The sequence below is a fragment of the Argiope bruennichi genome, chromosome X2, assembly GCF_947563725.1.
Source record: "Argiope bruennichi chromosome X2, qqArgBrue1.1, whole genome shotgun sequence".
NCBI classification, from domain to species: Eukaryota; Metazoa; Arthropoda; class Arachnida; order Araneae; family Araneidae; genus Argiope; species Argiope bruennichi.
In genome coordinates, this window is record NC_079163.1 from 128,455,991 (window position 1) to 128,477,904 (window position 21,914).

General features: G+C 29.5%; 1 protein-coding gene across 1 annotated transcript in view; it reads right to left on the reverse strand.

Annotated features, from left to right (window-relative positions):
• Positions 1–21,914, reverse strand: part of LOC129960158 (mothers against decapentaplegic homolog 3-like) — a 102,667-nt gene that overhangs the window by 41,591 nt on the left and 39,162 nt on the right. Inside the window, exon 3 of the mRNA XM_056073347.1 lies at positions 1,974–2,167. Coding sequence (XP_055929322.1) covers positions 1,974–2,167 — 194 coding nt within the window. The remainder of the gene's footprint in view (positions 1–1,973; positions 2,168–21,914) is intronic.

Here is a 21,914-nt window from a genome sequence, read left to right on the forward strand (position 1 = left end):
CAGCTTAAAGAGAGATTTAAAAATCTAACTTTATGGTATAGGAAAAAAAGTATTCATTAATATTTGGATTATTACATGCACCTCAAGGCCTCCTTCTTGCAGCAATTAATTAAATACACCAAATTTTTGAGACTTGAGGAATATGTTGTGATGATAACAGAAGAATGGTTTCAAGTAAATTATACCTTTAGCAAAATTACTTTAATAACAGTTACATAATGCTCTTCTACAATATCTATGTCTTGATTAAAATAATTTTCAAATTATTACTTAAAGGATAAATTTTTAAAACATACTTTTTATGAGATTGAAAGCTGGCAGAATGTAGCGTACTTACTTTCTTGCTCATTTATTTAGTAAAACAGATTAAAATTTCATAATTTTTAAAGCTTCATCAAATTAAAAAAACATGCAAAAGACAAATAATTAATATAATTATTTACCTTTTGCTATATTTTGCTTCATAACTGCATAAATCACAGAGAAATTCTTTAGATATGGGGACTATGCAAAAAGGTTTATGAGCTACTGCAAAAAGGTTTCTATAATGTTTTTGTATTAATTGCATAACAAGTCACTGGGCAACTTGTGGTTAATTATTTAGTTACTGATTATGTAACTTAAAATTTATTACAACATGTAAATGGAAATACCTCATCCAGATTTCAGAAATCCTCCTCCCCCTGAAGCACAAAACATTTTATAATAGAATAAAAGATTCAAGATATTTTCACTGAATTGAACTAGGGTTCTGAAAGCATGAGGGATATATTATCTTTCTGTTGAAAGAAACATAATTTTTAAAAATAAAAACTTGCTTAAAAAGGTAGCCAAATCTTACATTCCATGTAATTTCAAATAAATAGACTGCATAAAATTTGTAAAAAAAATAAAAAGATTTTTCTACTGAATTTCATTTATTCTCACAAAATAACATGTTAAGAGACCCAAGGTTTGAACAAATACAAAATGTACAATTATGCATCTGAAACATGCAAAAGTAATATTAGAGATAATTACCACATCTTCTCCAAGATAATTAAAATTAAATACTGCACAATTGAATATATTTAACAAAATCTATTTGCTTTTCAGAGCAGGCTCTTTTATAAAGCACAAAGGTCAAACATCCTTTTTTTAAGAATAATTTTATTTTTTTCAACTGATTCAGAATTATTTTTATACATGTCAACTGAGGTTGGAACATTGCAGTGCACTGAAGATATTTAACAAATGAATCAGTAAACTGTAGAAATCAATGTCAATTGACACCCCACAATAGCATTAGTAAACATAAGCAAGTAATGAAATTATTCCTTTCATAATTTTCTCAATTTCATCCCACATCACCTCCCTTCCTGAATACAATGCACCACTCAATGTCAAATGAAATCAATGCATCTCATATTGATTTTGCATTCCAATAAAAAATACAGCCAAATCTCTATTTAAAGCTCACGATTACTCAATGCCATACCAACAGTGTACATTGAATCTGTCATGGCCCTGCAAGATTGGTTCAGAAATTTAGAGAAGGGGTGCTAGCCCAAATCCCATCTGACCATGGTTTCAAAATTATAAGGTCCATCCAAAATAGCCTTCATGTTGTTTCGGAATGTGAAAATAACTAAACTAAGCTATGCATACATGAAATCATGGCTTTAATAAAAAGATTTCACAATAAATATGTGTTCTTAATCATTTTTCCGTTTCTACTAATCCCTTTTACTATAGTACATAGTAATGTTTAATGTTTTGCTTTCCAAATGGGACCACTCGTTTTCTCTTTACATCCCACAGATTGTTATTTTTAAGCTCATAAAATCACCCATTTCAATGGCAGATTCTATTAAGCTATTGCCAAATGATAATAAACAAATTTCAGTTGCGTTTTCAAACTGCAAAAGAGAAATATACATATATTCAAAAGCAGAATGTTTTAACAGAAACAAACAATCAGGAAATATACTAACCAGGTGTTTCCACGCGAAGGTAATGATATGGATTTACACAAACTTCGTCCCTTTTGAGATTAAATGCAAATTCACAGCTTTCAATCGCTCTTAGTTCGTGATGGCTTTGCAAATCTGGCCAGCGCCACAGGCGGCAGTAAATAACATGAGGGAGACCTTTCTTTTTAAATACTTGGAGTCGACCGTCTAAAGACCTAAAATGAAATTTTAAAGTATTAGGCCTATTTACATATGGAAAACACTAAAATTTCTTACATAAATAAAAAACACAAGGTACCATGCTATTATTTAACGAAAAATTAATCCTTGAATGTCAACAAGGCGAAAAAGTTATCAACAAAGGAATGAACCTTATTAAAAAATATTTACTAACTGAGTAATTTGCATGCAATTTATTACACACTTTCGTTTTATTCGAATTATTTTATCCTTGCAACAATTAAATTCTGTAACCAATTTTACATTCATTTAATGATATGCTAGGCTAAAGTTTAGAATGTTGTACGTGTATGTATTCTTAAAAGATACATTTAATATTTTGAAATCTTTATAATAAGTTAACTGATAAGCTGTATTTCAACTCCGTATTGGTAGAACGTATATGGGGGAGGGGCTGATTCTAAATTCCTATTACATTTGTAATAACAAATTAAAAATTGTAGCCTAAAATGTATAAAATAGTTAAAATATTTATTATGTTTAATTTTATTTATTTATTGCAAACCAAGAAAACTGGGTTTTTACAATTATCCTTCTTTTGCTTTTTATGCAATAGTAAGTAAAATCAACTAAAGCAAAATCAGTATTCAGTTCCAATATGTATCCAAATAAATTACTACTGAAAACTTTCAAACATAAAATCTTACAATCAAAATCAGAAAAACAGCCGCTTATCTGTCATTTCATTTGATTTAATGTGGCTATAATTTTTTTTCTCGAAACATTTGGGCTTATTATTATTAGTATTTCAACAGAAGTAAACATATAAAAGTTCATTTCTTGCCATTTATATATTTTATATATTTATATTGTCATTTACACATGAGACGAAATTTAGTAAAAACTTGCCTTCAGCGAAAAATTCAGATTTGACAACGGTATTATTTTAAAATAATATATACTTACCTTTATTCCAGAAACGAAAACTTTTAACTAAATACAAAGGTTTTTTAAGCTAGGCATATTAACTTACACCAGTTTTTATTAAATTTATTTTAATTTGCTAAATCTTATTGCAAATGCAAATTAATACGAAAAATTAGTTTAAGTGCAAATTTTAAAGTATAGCTAGCTTAAGCTACGATACTCCGATTTCCCCACTAACTAAATATCACATAAAATTTTATTCTTTCAACATTGTAACATATTCCCTGAAGCAATAAATATAATAAATTAGGTTCCTCTGAGACTTTTTATTTTAATTTGCTAAATCTTATTACAAATGCAAACTAATACGAAAAATTAGTTATTGCTAGCTTAAGCTATGATACTCCGATTTCCCCACTAACTAAATATCACATAGAATTTTATTCTTTCAACATTGTAACATATTCCCTGAAGTAATAAATATAATAAATTAGGTTCCTCTGAGGCTTTTCTAAACTGGATGATCCGAAATCAATCCTACCCCCACACAACTATAGACGAGCATACTTTTTTAAAAAATTTATTTTTGTAATTAATTAGTTGAAAGAGGAAAGTGTTGAAATACTTCAAAATTAAATTCTAAGTCTCTCACAGCCCACTTTAAGGTCATAGAAAAAATACTACTACAAAACCAAACTCCAAAAGTCCGATGAGAAAATTTACTCGGGAAATGAGAAGGCATGGACAGGAAGCTTTTCTGAAGGAGAGTTTACATTAAGCCAATATTGTCACTGTCAATAAGGCGAGCATGGCAATGGCAAGTTCTTGCCCGATGGGACAATTACATAACTTTCCCCATGTCTTTTCTTCTTTCTGCGCATGTACGATCTGAAAGGCAGCGACTATGCTGGCTTAATGTTTGAACCACTTTTAAAATATGGGTTACGACAGTGGAAAGCGGACTGCTATGTATTACTAGAAAGATTTTAAATAGTGCGGGAGCGTGCAACACCTAAAACGGTCGAGGCGTTGAGTTCTGATATCACAAATAATTGGGACTTTCTTGCTATGGAATTTGTTTCCAGAAGAGATCGCAAGCGTTCCTTATCGAACGCTAGATTTTTATACATGATATAGCTGACAAATCAGTTCAGTCGTGAGAGGTGACTTAACGACTATTAAAGGTTAAGATATGCATTAATTGGAAACAGCTGACGTCATATACGGCATGTCAATCCTATAATCCCAACTATCTGTGATGTCAAAAATCAGCGCCATTGTCTTTAACATTTAGGAGGTGCTGAAGCATATAGGGATTTGCTTAAATGTTCAATCTTATAAACACAACTCAATTCAAAATTGGTTATTATTGATTATTTTTACAATCAAAACAACGCTTTTTTCTTAATTTATATAAAAAAAATTGAAACTCAAAAACAAATATTTTAGAACATAAAAGGGGTAGCGTTTTGCTACCACAAATTCCAACCAATATAAAAGATCAAGCAGTTTCGACACTTAAGTCGAGGCATGCTTTGTAATTATTTTTCAAGGCTAACATGAGGCACCCGTTAAATAACTAAAAACACTTCCAAACCATTTAACACGAAATTCAGCTTCATCATTCCAAGGTTATACGAGTTTAGTGTCTACGCCGATCAGGTGTCGGGCAATCTTCTAAATTCAAACATGGCATTTTCCCCCCATGCGTGTTTTCAAGGGACTCTTCCCCTAGTGGACGCCCAAACGTCACCTGAGTACGTTCGGAGTGGAAATATTACAACGTTAAACCTCGTTCTTATGACCCAGCGTGCGTTCAGACGGAGGTAGCCTTTGGAAGCACGTGGTCAATCGGAATCCGAGCAGTGACACCGTTCTCAAGGTGCGTATATTTCGATAGCCTCGAATCAACAGTTTATCGTCAATATTAAAGGATGTGGCTTATAGAATAATAAAAAAGCCGACTAAAAAAAACCAAATATTCTCATGGTATCTAATTTAGAAATAAATTTGTTCTTTGAAGAAGAATATCATTTTCCGATTGACCTTATTTTTAAAGGAAGGTGTATCAAAAGACTTACAAAGTGTTGCACAGTTTTTTTAATCCTGGTTTCAAAAAAAAAAAAAAAAAAAAAAGATATCATTCCAGATTTTTTTAGGCCGAAAGACATATCTGCAAACTTCAATTTTTTTAATTTGCACGAAGCGACGGTTCACTCAAACATCCGCCTTTTTCTCCACTTTGGTAAATCACTACTTCAACGTGTATTTCACATCCCCATTCTTCCCAAATCAAAAAATATTATATATTTATACATATTATGCAATAAATAAGATATGGTGGTTAATCTTTCCTTTACACAGTCTGTTTTAGACTATCAGTAGACGTTTGATTTCCATTAGCTGCCAACGATGCTTCATTCTACTTACAAAAATATACCAGCGAATTAAAAATTGCCGATTTATTAAAAAAAAATCCAGTTTCATAACAAATTTCTTCCCGGCTTTTCCTTAATTATTCTCGACCACCCGGATGCCTTGCTTATTTAATTAAGAATCCATAGAATACAAGTGTTTATGGATTTTACGTAGTTTTGTGTTAAATTATTGCATTTTAGAACGATTTTATGTCACCACCCAGGGGGGCACCTCATATATGGACATGAGAAAGTTCCGGTATGATAGTTGGTTCTCGTCCTCCCTTCCTGGTGGATACAGAAATGGTATGGGATCCCTACTAATGACGGGACGTGCCATCTATGGGAGGGATTGTACTGTGGCCGGTGATGGTCCTTAAGACAAACAAAATTCTTCCTTATGTTGAAACGACATTCCAATCATTCAATATTTCCGTATGCCTTAGGCTGGTTACACACATAGCGGATTTTACCGACGCGGTAAATTTACCGTCGCCACCATAACAACAGTAGTGCACTGGAGTAAATTAGAGCTTACACATTAGGCAGGGAAAAAAAAAAAAAAAAACGCGCGGTCAGTTTGCCGCTGGCGGACGCTGTGCAGACGCCGGCTGCCATTGGCGGCAACGGTATTTTTATCGTCGCTGTCCAAGTACTGGCACACATAATCAAATGCAAGCTTACACACACGGCGTTTTTTTTAAAGTCTAGAGTTGCTTTTTCACAGTGAGTTTCACCTTCCTGCATAAAACACAATGTTTCTTTAGCATCAATAGGTTTTCATCTATGAGCATGAGTGAGTTAAAATCGATAATTAAATTTTAATTGCTTTAATCCGAGAAAGACCTGTTTTATGAGTTTTTAAAGACAGAAACGCAGCGGTTGGAGAAATCTGTAATTTGATTTATTGGAAGAAAGAGAGAAACGATTTATAGGAAATCCATACTTACTAGATATGTACTTACTAGATAAGAGAGTAGTGTAAAATAATAATAATAATAATAATAATTTTGAGAATCTAGAAATGACAGTAGTAACAATCTCTAGTTCCAAAGAATTTTATTTACATTACACAATTGTTTCTGGATTTAATTATCAAATCTTTTTTTATTTGAGTTGGCTATTATTAACAAATGTTTTTTTTTTTTTTTTTTTTGTAAAAATATAAACATTATTGGAAAATTAGTAACGATATTACGCATTTCAAAGAGTTTTATTATGCTTTTAACTTATTTCTAATAAATCAGAAATATTTTACAAATAAATAAAAATAATGCTAAGAAAAACGTTTTTCCTTGCAATACTCGTTTCAAATAAGAAAGCGGCATATTTTACAGTTATATGTCTCTAATATCATGGCGATCAGAATATTTTTATATTGTAGATGTATGGCAGGAAACCATGCCTGCATTTGAAACAAAATATCTATATAGAATGTTTCTCATATTGCTTGCTTTGAAGCCTTCTCTTGTAATATTCTCTCCGTGAATATCTTCCAATCCTATAATTGACATTGTATCCTCAATCATATACCTATCCCTAACATAATTATGAAGAATAATACAGGATTTAATAATATCATGCGCAAATTGTGGTAGAATATTAAAAGGACAATGGAATATTCTTCATTTATTGCTGAGAATATCAAAAGAGCATTCTGTGTATCTTCTTGCTTGACAAATCGATAGTTGAATATTTTCTTTTCGAGTGTCAAATGTGTTTCAGCATACGACCTTAACAAATTTTTATGCAGCCCAAATACTGAATATCACCAACAGAAAAGTATGAAATTTCTGTACTTTCTGTGCCTGGCAATGCTCATCAGCACAACTGAATGGTAATATTAATTATATAATTAATATATATTAATATTAATTGTATATTAATTTCTAATTGTATATTTATATGTATAAAACGTATCTAAGGTTCTGATCATATTGGTATGTTTTTATGGAATTGTACCAATAAACAAAGTTACCTTCAAAACTTTATAATAACAATGTACGAAAATAATAGTAAGTAAAAAAGTTATTACTCATTGCAATTTAATACTCCAACTTAGAGATATCAAAAGTTATTGCCAGCATTTCTACATGCTGAATAGAATTATTCATTTTGGTATTTTTGTGCTGATATCTTTTAGCAGCCCATGCCAATTTCTTTTGCCTCAAATCCTCAAATAACGTGTTAAAACCTCCTAACTCCTTTTTTTTTTTTTTTTGTAATTGAATAAATCCAAATAAGTCGATTTTTTCCCTGTCCTCTTCATTCGACGACAAAATAACAATAAAGATAGAATCTGCACTCTATTAATTTCAAATTATACTTAAAACAGTAAACAGTTTAAATAACACGATTAAAGTAAATGGTTTGTTAATGAAATTACGCCGACTCTTAAGACGGCGATGGAAATTTTACCGCCGTATGTGTAAACCTTCGATTTCTGTGAGCGGAAAAATATTCGCAGCGGAAAAAAACGCTGTGTGTGTAACCAGTCTGAGAAAAGTCGGAGCATGTTTATGGTTAATGTTAGCTTATAAGTTTGAGAAGCGATAATTGATGCCTGCATGAAGCATGGACATGGAATACCGGTGGCCTAACTAAACAAAACAAAACTTCGGTACCTAAGGAACATGACATTATATAACAAAAGAAAATCTTATTGGAAAGCAAAGCTATGATGAAATATACAAAATCCCAAATAAATGCTGCAGTACAAAGGAAACAATATTAATTTCTCAGATTAACATTTTCAATGGCATAAAAGGGTAGGTGAATGGGAGGGGGGGGAATGGGTGCAAATCTTTCATGTGTATCTAAAATAAAGAATTAATAAAATATATATAAAAGTACAAGCCAAGAAAAAGAGAACTTCCGTTTAAATTTTTAATGGAAAGATGATACTACAAAGGAGCCTTTATATAATACTAAAGAAATCCTATTGGAAAGCATATATACGATCAATTAAACGCTTTAATTAAATTTTTGTTTAGCTCCTAAAATTTGTGATTCATTTTGGGGGACTCGGTTGACTTCCGTTTCATTAGTGAGATATCTGTTGAAGAAGGACACAAATTAGATCATTCTGTTAGAAATAAATACAAGGAGGTTGAATTCGGGATTAGACTTAGTATAATGGTAATACAGCTTTAGGATGTTCATTCTTTAAAATATTGAAACTCAATATTAGCTCATTTCGAAAAAATAATTCTTCTAACTTTTGGCATAGCTTATATACTTAGTAAGCAATCGCTCTCTTTCAACGTTCAAACAGCGTAGTCTTTAAGGTATTCGCGCCATAATCGGAAGATCAGGATGCATCTTTTGCTTTCATTCAATTTTTTTTTCAAATTAAAATTATAAATATAAATTTAATGTAATGAATATTAATAAAAAAGTTAGAAATAAAATATATTACTTTATATTTTATTCGCTCTTTTTCTTTTTCCGTCCCTGAATTTCTAGCCAAAAGTACAGATTCATATAGATAGGACCTTTATGGTAATCAAAATTGAAATTACAAAAGTAAATACTTAAATATTCGACCGTAAGATAAGACTAATTTCACAACTATGTAAGCATGGTTTCTGAAAAGCATTAAGTGATTGCACTTAGGAACAAGTTTTTGTTTTTTTAAATATTGCATCTAGACATACTTCCAATTATAAAATTTTATTAAATAAGGTAGGCAATTGTACGAAAATTGCAAAAATTAAATTTTTATATATACATTATAATTTCAAGTGTAAATTGGTATAATTTTTATCTTATTTTCGTCTATACGTACAAAATTTCACATTTATATCTAGAAAATTTGCACAGACATGCTTAATTTTAAATTTCGAAGGACTGACCACAAATGTGGAAGAGAGCATTTATTTCGAAATGCAACTAGTACATCATTCAATCATTATGGCTTCAAAAAAATTATTTAATAATAAGGCATAACGTTGTTCACTTTCATTGTTCGGCATTTGCACCATCGTTTTTATAAAGAAGGGAAGAGAACTGAACTGAACATTGAGGAACCTGATCTTGAGGAACTGAACATTTAAGCCATCTCAGAGACTTCCTGAAATACTCAGCAAGAAAATATTTTTTTTTTAATTCGAACTTGTGCAGTTTCTAAAAGAATATATATATATATATATATATATATATATATATATATATATATATATATATATATATATATATATATATATATATATATATATATATATATATATATATATGCATATAATTGAAGCAGAAGGCAGTGTCGAAGACAGTGAAGAGACTTTCGATTTTTTTTTTTTAACTTCGTTTTATTGCCGTCCCGGGAGACAGGATTTTTTGCACAAGCAGAAGCGACGAGCACAACACAGAACGACACAACACGAAATCAGGAAAAGCTGATGAAAATTTTATCCTTGTGAATACATACTGTGAGATTTTAATAGGGATTTCACACACACAAGTAAGGGAATAATCATAGGGACCTTTTAAAAGAATGAGCTTAGCTGGACAGTATTTTATCCCTTCACTCGGAGAGTGGGAATCGCTGATAAAAGCATTTTCACAGAGCTTTTGTTGCATTAATTAAATAGAAAAAGTGGAATGGGATCAGGAAATAAGAGAATATTTTAGAATGAATATGGGCTAAATTAAACTGAAAGTTAGGAAATTAATTAAGTTTAAATTAGATTTTAAAATATCATTGCATAAATATATATTATATAAGACAACAAGAAACTTTTGGTCGTGATGATGATTTATTTTATATGCAATCGTAATGTTTCCCTAGTTCTAGATACAATGTCGTTTTCAGTTCCCAACATTTTAATAGGCTTTGTGATTTAATGATTAAAAATTGTAGGATCCTTACTTCAACCGGACAGAAATGGTGAGAATGCCATATATGTGATGAAAAAAAATCTATTTTTTAGGTTACCCTTTTGCTAGATTAGGGACAGGCAGTCCAGAGCTCAACATTCCAAAATTGACTGTGTAGAGTATTTCAACTTTAATTAGTGGCTTTCATGCAGAATACAAGATCGGCGTCTAAAATCAAGCAAATAAGCCCTTTCTTATGCAAAATCAAAACTTTCTTTTCTGAAAGATGTTGCTTGTAGAGACGAATGTTGTTTTGATCTAGATAGAAACATTAATTAAAAAAATTTTTCATGTTCGGAAAGTGAAAACAAGTGGAAACAATTCTTTGTGGAAGAAATTCATCATTCGTAGTTTTCTGTTCATATGTTACATGCTGCCGTTTTTAGAAGTTCTTTAGTTGGTCCCATTTTCAACAAAAGTATATTGTATGGTACCGATAGATTTCGTTAATTTTTATTGGGATTATATCTGAACTAAGAAACGAATTAACTTTATCAGCGGATATTTGATAAATCTTTGTTGACTAACTCAAAAGAGCCAGTCCTTATGTCACATGAACTCAATCACATATATCCAAGTATTATTAAGGTAATGCAATTCTGTATAGGTGTTAATTTGAAACCAATTTTTAAGTACTTTAATTAATTCAATACTATTCCATTTTTTAAAAAAATTAATAAATGTTATATGCTTTAGCAAAGGGAAGATAGAGTTTAAACCGCCTGAAATTAAGCAACAAAACATGTTATATCCTATGAGAGTAAATTTTATTGACCACAGTTTAGTACTTATTACAGTATAATTTTATTCAAATACTTTAAAGATAAGGTTAGGTTATTCTCTTTTTTTTGGGGGGGGGGCTACAAAAGAGGCTTAAATTGGAATTGAAATTATTTCCTGAATTTGATGTTCAGATCAAGAAGTCTACCATAGCTTTCAGAAAGCAGTTATAATCATTATCATTAATTGGAATTGGAAAAAAACTAAAGCAAAAAGATAATAATTAATATAAAATGACAAATAATAGAAAAACTAAGGCTATGTGTTTTTATTTCTTGAGGAACAAACGAATAAAAAAAAAGAAAACCTACAGTTCATAAAATATCAAACTTGAGTTCAGATTTTATATGCTGATATGAACTTGAAAATCAAAACCTATTTTGTATTACTGAGCTTAAAGAAATTATTGATGTAATTTGAGGATCCATTTTCTTGAATTGAGCCGATGAAACAATTTTAATAAGCTAGTCATATTATATGTAGTCATATATATCATATATATGTATATATTAATATGTAGTCAATAAAATAAGGAATTCACAATAACAGGGTTGTTTTAAATGTACAATTTTTATTTCACAAGTTGGTTTATAATGCAACAGCAAATTTTCAAGTTTACGCAAAGTACATTAAGGGTTCAAAAAAAAAATTAAAGCAGAAAGGAGCGTTATAAATATCTTTAAGGCCTTTAAAAAATCAGTTTTCTAAAATAAAAAGCATTATTGACAGAATTTTGTCGAAGCTCTTAGAAAATAGTCCTTGAATTTATCTTTCAATAACGAAATCAGATTTATAGAGTTAACCTCAGAATACTAATGGGCGTCAATTTGACATGTACGTCGGCTTAAAAGTATCACAATGCGCTTTCTTTTCACCCGCACATCCACCCTCAATTCCTGACAGTGCCTTTTCAAGGTCATGTTACTTAAGTGGGTGTATGATAGATAGTTTACGTTGTATTCACTTTCAAGATGATAAAAATTTTCTTTGTATATAATAATACTACGCTTGATTTATATATTATTAGCAATCAACAACAAAAAGACCAAACAAACGCAAAAAAAAAAAAAAAAGGTAACTGTACAACAAATCATGCAAAACTGTATTAATTGAAGTTGTTAGGGCCTATAATTTGGATTCTGACAAAAGATAAAGAGTGTTTATTTATCAAAAGAAAAGGATTGGTATCAATTAAAAATCTGGTCTGATTTTTGGAGCCCCGTTTCAAACTATTTCGTATACTTAAAAATGACTTTAAAAATCTGATCTGATTTTCGGAACCCCGCTCCAAACTATTTCGTATACTTAAAAATAACTATCTTCATCATCTATCAACGCATCCAGCTCACGATGTTTAATATAAAATAATGGTTCAGATTTGAATGTAAAATAATGTTTTTTTTTTTCTTTTTTTTTTTTTTTTTTTTTCGAAATTTTGAAGAAAGATGAATATCCGTGATTTAGTATGATGATTTGACATTGAGAGAGATTAAATAAATGTTGCCTTTCTTTATATAGACAACTGCCATTTGCTCATTTTCATATTAGCGGTGCCCTATAAAACAGTTCGGCACTGGTTACGACACTGAAAAATGCAAGATACTCGATAATATCAAGTAGTTTAAAAACTTTGACGTATGTTTGCAGAATTCTGCCCGAGACTGAAGTTTAGTTTTTCGTTCGGCAACTGAACTCGGAATGTTTTACAAGGGGAGGAAAATCAGTTCGAGATGAGATTTTGTATAATGGTAATACACATTTATAATGTCTATTCATGAAAATATTAAAGCACAATAGACAGTCAATTTCGAGAAAATGGCTCTCAAACGTAGCTTATATACTAAAAGCGTGTCACCCTTGGAGAGCTCCCAAATAGTATGGTGGATAGAGCATTGGCATGGCATTCTCGAGACGAAGTTCGGTCCTGGGTTAGCATTTTTTGCGTTTTTTTAAATTAATTTTCTTTTTCTTTTTAAGTTATCTCAAATTCATTTAACATTTTACAAACATGTTTAATTAATTTGCTTTTCATTTTTTATGCAAAAATAAATATACATATGAATGCGTGTTTTTAAATATTCAGAATTACTTCAATTAACAATTTAAAGATGGTTTCAATCAATATCATAACCATTCTTGTGTGGAAAAATACGTGCATTTTCTCTTAATAACTAAATTATAATTTAAAAAATAAAAATATTATTTTTTAAAAAATTATTTAAATAAAATTAAAGACAATTATTACAAATTCTCAAAAATAAGTGCTCTCAAAATAAATCTCTCTCTCTCTCTCAAGGGAAAAAAAAAATGTTCATTCAGCTAATGCTTAGCTTATAATTTTATTTTTAAGCAGGAAATTAATAAAATTACTGACATCATAAAAAAATTTAAATATTTTTTTTATTACATAGAAGAACCAAAATGGTTTTTATTGTAAAAACCTTGTAAACAAAATAGATTTATTTTGACATCTTGCACAAATGATAAATAATTATTATTCACAAGTGAAACCTTAAAGAAATCTATTAGAAAGCAGATTTCATTTACCTTCAAAAAATATTTGTTTTTCTTCAGCAAGCATACCATTTAATATTACTAAAAATTTTGAGCCATCTGCCTATGCATTCTATAACTTAACACACGTTTTCTAGTTTTTCTTTTTGATTATTAATATTGAGAATGTACGCTGTTTGTTATTTAATGTTTTGAATGTTTTTTTTTTTTTTTTTTTAGATTTCAGCTGCTTTCTTAAATTACCAAAATAAATACAGCTTCGTTTTGTCATAACAATAATTTATCATTATTAAAATCCAAAAATTTACAACTTTAATGATTTTAAGTTAAAGATAAGTTATATAAATTATTTTTTATAATTATATTTGAAGGACCGTATGAATGAACATAATTATTTTTCTTTTAAAAAATAAGTTATAACTTATGTATTACGAGTAAACACATTTATTTTTTTCATATAAAAAATAGTATATTAATTGAAACCATTTTTACATTGTTAATTTAAGTGATTTTGAATATTTAAAAAAACGCATTCATATTTATAATTATTTTTCTTCTAAAAATTAAATTATAACCCAAGAATCAGGAGAATCAATATCCATTTTGCATTAACAAAAATGACATTAAGATATTTTAAAGAAATTGTTTGTTGAATGCCAGAACTATACTACATTAATGCCCAAAGTCACAAAAAATAATGGAGGAAACAATAAGAAGAAACAAAATGAGGTGTGCTAAATCTATGTCAAGAATATGGCGACATTTCCTTAATATACTTAAGTCAACGTGGAATAAAAAAAACTTATTTTTACATACATACTTGTTATGTGTTAATCTTAAAATATTTTTTTGAGGTATAACCAAAATATAAACTTTAAATACATATATTTTATACTGTTTTATCAGAATTTACTGCTTTATTAGAAAACCTTTCAAAATAAATGTCAAAAAAATTATAAGTCATTTTTATAATATTTTGAACTAAAAATTTTTTCTTTTCTTTTAAATTTGAGCAACTAGCATTCATTTATTATTCATACCATTATCAGTCAATCGCCTAACCGGTAATCAAAAAATTCGGCCTAAATATTTTTGAAATCTTCTAGAATGATTATGTCATTTTATTTTATACATACAATAATTGTAACTTATATATTATCGAACATTTTCTATGATTTTAAAGAAAACTGAAATGAAAATTAAAAAAAATAAATACTGAATTTCAGATTTTATTCAAAATTAGTTTTAGGGACAGCTAAATGTTTTTTTGTTTTTTTTTAATTCAAGCTAATTCATACTATGCGCTATTTTTTTTTTCCCCATAAGCCATCGAATTCTTTTTTTCTTCGATATATGCTCCAATATATTATTAAATGATTATTTTAATAATCAGTTACGTAAAAATACCTAATTCCGTTACTAAAAATTTTAATTCATAAATTTCATCTATTAACAGGTAATTTTATTTAAAACAAATAAATAAGAAAGATAACGGCTTTCAAAAGATTACTCAATAAAGTTTCAAATTTCACTTATTTTTTTTAAATAATAATTTTACCACAATGTTTTTAGTCAGATTCGATATTGCTAAACATAACTGAGGAGACTGACTCAATTAAAACAATAATAAAAATTATAAATAAACATAATTAAATTTATTTATCAGTAACTGAAGCTCTATTTTCCTGTTTCAACTACTTATGTATAAACAGATGAGGTCGCGGAATATATTTTTTTCATACGACATTGCACTTGTTGAGTATATCTCACAATGAAAATGGCTTTCTCTAAAATCCCATATACAATCAGCAAATTTCGACTAACATAACAAAAACACTAAAAAAAAATTTTATACGTCATACAACATTTCCCATATGACAGTAAATAAAGAAAAATCATGTTCTTTATTCTTTTCTACTCCTCGTGCTTACAAACAAAACAAATTTTTCACCTAAACGCGACAGGAGTCTACTTAACACCGATCATTAGACTATGATGACTAACGAAGTTTCAATGCACCCCAAGACATTTCAACTATAACGACAGTATGAAAAAAAAAAAAAAAAATCACGACCGTAAACCATAGCAGGTAAGAGAGACGGGGGGAGGGGGGGGAGAGAAGCGGATACACAAGGTCGCATGGGAAAAGGTTTCCCCTTCACACGGAACGGCATATTCTTACCCCTATCGACCGAAATGGAATAGACTGTCTGATTTTGCCAGACGAGCGGGTAGCAAAGAGCGCAAAGCAGACACATTCATTGATGAAAAACAGGGTGCAAAGGAAAAGAAAAGGAACCCCGAGAAAGTTTCGATATTCGAATTCTCATTCATTTTAAGAGAAGGGTGATTTCATAACAGAAACTTCCAACCATTTTTTTAAAAATTGTCTTAATTAAAAACCAATTTCATTAATTAGTTGAAGATGAAATAAACACCTTAACGGAAAAGTTTCAGCAGTTTTGTTGGATGACTATAAATTTTATGTTACCGTAACAAGAGAAATGAAATAAAAATAATTAAAAGAAAATGAAAGAGCAATAACCCACAGTATCATTATACATTTTTAAAATGAATAATTAGAGTTTTTATATTATATGAATGCAAGATTTCACAGTTTTGAAATAAATTTTCCACTTTCCGACATATCCAAATATCTATTTCTGCTGGATATTTTAAATAACATTCCCACATTACAACATATTTAATAAATATTAGATAACAAATTTTTAATGAAAACTTACACACATTTATAATTAAATACAAGCATATGTCCAATTTTTTTTAAAGCATAAACTGAGTTTTTACTTTAGTAGGATCAGTGGAGGAAAGTGGAAATAAATAAATAAATAGCATGGATAAGGAAAAAAAGTAAGCCATAAAAATTAAACGGCATTGAGAAATATGTCACTGAAATTATCCTTTAACGAAAAATACCTTTATTTTAAAAGGCAGTTTCTTCCATCGAACAAATGGATTTAATATTTATCTAGTAAAACTGCTATTTTAAATGTTATCCGTTTCGTCTTTACTACAATTTCTTTGCGAAAACTATGAATTATATTCGTATAGAAATTGCTGTAATTCTAATTGATTTCGAAAATATTCTTACAATCTATAATAGTTTCGTTGGCATTTATTTACAAAATAATGCATCGGATTGTTTTCGATTCCGGTAAGTAAGGCTACCGGCTCAAATCCCTACAACACGGAACAGACAAGAAATCCAAAGAGGACAAATTTAGAAATCTTAAAAGCTTCAAAAATATCTTTTCAAGTTGGAAGTGTAACACTATAGAAACATTGTAAACAATGTGTCAAAAAAAACAAAAAAAAAAAAAAAAAAACATTTTGAACAATTTGCAAAAAGTTTTATTAAACATAATTCTCATTAAACATAACTTCCAGTTTTAATTATTTATGAAAAATCAACCTTATTTAAATATTTAGTTTTCTTATTAAAAAACTGAAATAGTGCAAAATATCGATAATACAGGCAACAATTATCATAAATGTATAAAAGAGAGATTATTTAAGAATTCAATCATCAAGGAATTAAAAATCTTACTTAAGAAAGGCAGAAAATGTTTCTTTCAAAATTGAATATGGTGAATTCCCGATTCTCAGTGCAATTGGATGGCGCGGTAATCGCAATTTTTATTTATAGTAACAAACAGTACATTTAAGTACTTAAAATAATTCAATAATCAATCGGTCGTTGCTGAGAGTGTTAACTTCATTTTTTTTTTATTTCCCCTTTGTGGGATTGCCGCAGGTAATCAAGTTTAATGTAACTGCAATAACACATAAGCTATTTTCAAATTCATTGTCTTGTTCAATAGATATTAATAAAATTATTTATTAACCTTTTCACAACAGATCAGTCTTCTCTATCTAACAAAACCATGAGGATAAATTACATTTTATTGATTTCATTACGATTAAATTTTTCTATTATTCCAAGGGCATTTTTTTTAAATCATAAATTTATTCTTTAAGTCAGATTTCCAAAAGCGAAAAAAAAAATTCATTTCAAATACATTAAAAGCATTCTAAAATAATTCTCGAGACAAATATCTTTAAAATGTTCGTTGTTTAAACCGGTCCCCCGACCCAGAAGAAATGCTGGGTAATTTCACTTCTCTTTATTTTCAAGACAACACAAAGAAGATAAGTTTTCAATTTTTAAAATTAAAAACTTCGTATTAGTTTAGTTTCTACTCTGAACCAACACAATGTTAATTCAGTCGCCGCCGCTTTTAATGTAACGATCAATCGGTTGTACTGATCAAGATAACGGATCAATCGTATCCAAATGCATGCGAAATCCGCCGCAACTAGGGATCAACAATTCGCTTGTAGGGATGAATTCCCGATGGTCGGATGTAAGGTTAAAGGAAAACACGATTTTCTTTGGATCAATGCTTCCATTAATTGAACTCACCCCCTCTATCTTCAGCAGTGTTACCTCCTTCCATTTAGTGATCAAATAACATTATCGGTTTCACGACGAATTAACTTGGTAAAATGAACATGAAATAAATAAATTAATTAAATAAAGAGTATAATCAATTTCCAAGTATGATGAAAATTTCCCGTTCCTTACTTAATTTGCCTATATGCAGGAGTGTTATTGAATCTGTAGTTCGGAAGAAAGACAATTTAAAAGCGATGTTGAAATGATGGGGGCGTGGAATACAAGTTGACGGAAATATTTATTAAAGTGAGGGGAAAGGACGGATGTGCGATTGGACCGTTGCTTCCTCAGAAGATCGAAGCCTTTTAAACGATCATTCCAATAACGTGTTGAATCTTTTGATGAACCTTATTTATATGAACGGTTTATCCAACAAATATTTGATAATTCAAAAAAAAAAAAAAAAATCTAAGTCTCGATAACTTTTTTAAAGTATTAAATATGTACGAATTGTTTTCTATACTGTCCATAGTGCCGATTTTTCTAATTAAAACGAACAAATAATACGAGTGACGTCGCAATGATTGTTTCATTTCAACAAAATTGAAATAGTTTTAATGTATTTCAGTTCCACTGATTATTTGTAAGTAGTGATCAGTTTGGCTTGGGTCAAAGCGGCATCAACTGTTTTTCTACGGACCTCATAACCAGATGAGAACGATAGTCCCAAGTCGGTATCCACCTTCCATACTGACGTTCGGACAGCTGATACCCAACGGCAAATTTAAAATCGTCAGATCTGTGCGTCATATGAGCATCGAATTATCGCTCCTTAAATTTATAAGCTAAAACTACATCATTCAAACGTATTATAATTCAATACAAAAATTGCACATAAAACTTCCAAGTATTCTATGGCTTCTAAATTGAATGCATGAGATAAACATCCTCCGCAAGACAGATAGCATCTAATTAGATTATGAAGAAAGCAAAATAGTTAAGGGGTTAATGCGTACCAAGCCTACATATACGGCAGATCTTCAATGGAATTGGACGACGAACTCAATTTCTTCCATTAATTCTCAATTTCTTCATTCATGTAGCCAAGATCTTATTAACAAATTACTGAAACACTTAAATTTTTATCAAGATAGCGGTATTAAGGTGGTCAAATTGAATCATACCATGTTTAAAACAAAAATTTAAATTCAATAAAATTTTCTTAAATTCCCTAAAACTCTAATGAGAATGTCTAGATTGTTATCTTATTTCTTATTTTTATCACAAGTAAAAAAAAATTTCAATTGATTTTCTAAAGTAATGAACGAATTTTTCAGATTTTTATCCATTTACTAAAATTATTACATATTTACATTTTTTTAAAAATGGATGCTTTTTTTTTAATATGTAGCTAGAACAAAAATTACAAAATTTCAAAACAATATCAAAATGAAAAATAGATTATAAAACATTTTACTGATATAAAGTTTCATTTATTTTGAATGATAAAAATTTAGGTTCAATATGGATTGAAATTTACAACAGCACAATTGTAAATAACATGCAAAGAGAGTACTCACTTCGGATGAAATGCGTTTTAAATACTTAAGTAAGGCAAAGGTTTATTGTCATGCTGTATCTAATTGCCACAGTGTAGTCGTGTTACCCATGACTTGTAATGATGTTATTTATGCAACAGGATTGTTGCACTATTAGAAATTTGTATTTCATTCATTCAATGATACACATTTATATGCTGTCCTCTCCGCCTTTTTTTAAAACTTAATTCACTGTAAACAATACTCTGCAAAAATAATTTGTTTCCTACATATCTAACCCGCATTTAAAATAATTATTCTTTTATTTGAGAGACACCACTCATAATACAATTTATGCATTACTCTCTTGTTAACAGAAACAAACTAAAAGAATAAATCATGTGACTTCATGGTATAAAAATTTCTTATCTTACCCATTTCTTTTATTTTGTACAGAAAAAATTCAATCTTCAATCTAATTATGCTGTCATTAACGTGCTGAGAATCACCAACTTAACTTTTGCTTTCAGACATCTTATTATATTGTTTTTAATAATAATAATTTTCATTCTTAGCTTTGATAGCATGAGCCTCACACAATTGCATGAAACTCGTTATTAATCGCACTCACATTGTGGCTTTTTATTTTATTTTATTTATTCCTATTTTGGATACTGCATAAATGTTGCGTGTGCACATCCCGGGACAGATCAGATTTAAGATCACTGCGTTATTCGATCTCAAGAAAAAGAGATGTCACAAATTCCTTCTGACTAAGGTTTTATATATTACCCTCTTTAACATCTGGAATTTTTGAACCCTATATTACACAATATCTCTGGTGTCTCCAATTCATTGCAGGGCATAAGCTTCTTTTAGTCATTTCCATTTGTATTTGTGATCCCCTGCTCTATTGTAAAAATGACTTATTTCTCGAGACCTCAGTTACCTTTCCAGTGAGTTTCAGAAGTCTACACAGGAAAAAAGACATGTATCATTTTCAATTTTTTCAAATTTTGGGAAAAAGTGGTGTAAACCAAAAAAATTCATTAAAAACTTGGAGTCTCCCCCTCCCACTTCTCCGGCTACAATTTTTTTGTATAATTCGCAAGCGAGAAAGTAAAAACTAATCCGCGGCTCCTTAAACCACTTCCACTCGCGATCCAGTCTGATCCGAAAAAAATGTTAAGCGACCGCATTCATTTTGTATTACTTCAAAAAAAAAAAAAATGCATAAATCAACTATGGAATGACCATACATATACGGGAAAATAAACATACATGTGTAATCCTCAAAATCTATTGTTCGAACTTCCGAGAGGTCTAAACCGGAAATATTAACCAAATATTAATTTTTTTTTTACGATTAAAAATATTTCTTCAAAATTCGCATATGTGAAAGTAAAAACTTTCAGCGGCTTTTTAAACTATTTCCACTTATGATGCTGTACAACACGGAAACAAATTACGAGACAGCATTAATATTTTTTTAACACGTGTTAACTGGAATATATGTATAAACTAGTTTAATATAATATTAATAAGAAACACGGAAGGGGATAATGAAGACATTCTTAATTAATCAAACACTATATACAGAGATTCCATCTTCACTAGCAAATGAATGTATAATATTTTTTATAGAGAATGATGCAATGAAACAGAGCAAAGCATTGCTGATGAATAAAATTAAGTTTCATATTATAATTTGAAGTAACTAACTTTCTTCAAAAACCATGGAGTCATCAATGATAATTACGAACAGACATTACAAGACATTTTTTTTTTTTTTTTTTTTTTTTACAAACTGAAATGGTAATATTTTACTGACAAAGCGAACATTGCAAAAACATTTAAGTGAGTGAAAGGTATAAAAATTGAATAGTAGCTCACTTTTAAGAACAATTCCACAATCCCGGTTAAATTTCTCTCTATATATGTAACACTGCAAGAGAATTATTCCACCGTAAATTTGTTGCTGCTTCACAAATACTTCATAGCTGATTCACGAGATGGCTGGCCTAAGATCGGTAGGATTCATTTGCAAAAAAAAAAAAAAAAAAAAAAAAAAACCTATTATGTGGGAAAAGATGATTAAGTTAACGAGCTTTTGAATGCTTTCTAATTTGCCAGAATTGACTTTCGTAATTAGAAATAAAAATGCTTAAAAGATCTTATGTCATTTCAAAAAGAAGAATAATTTCTTAAAAAACTCGCATTTTACCTGAGACTTGTTTATATGGTTAGATAACAGAATACCGAATCACAGATCATCAACAACACGGGCTTTTGCTCAGTGTTTTAATGAAAAATG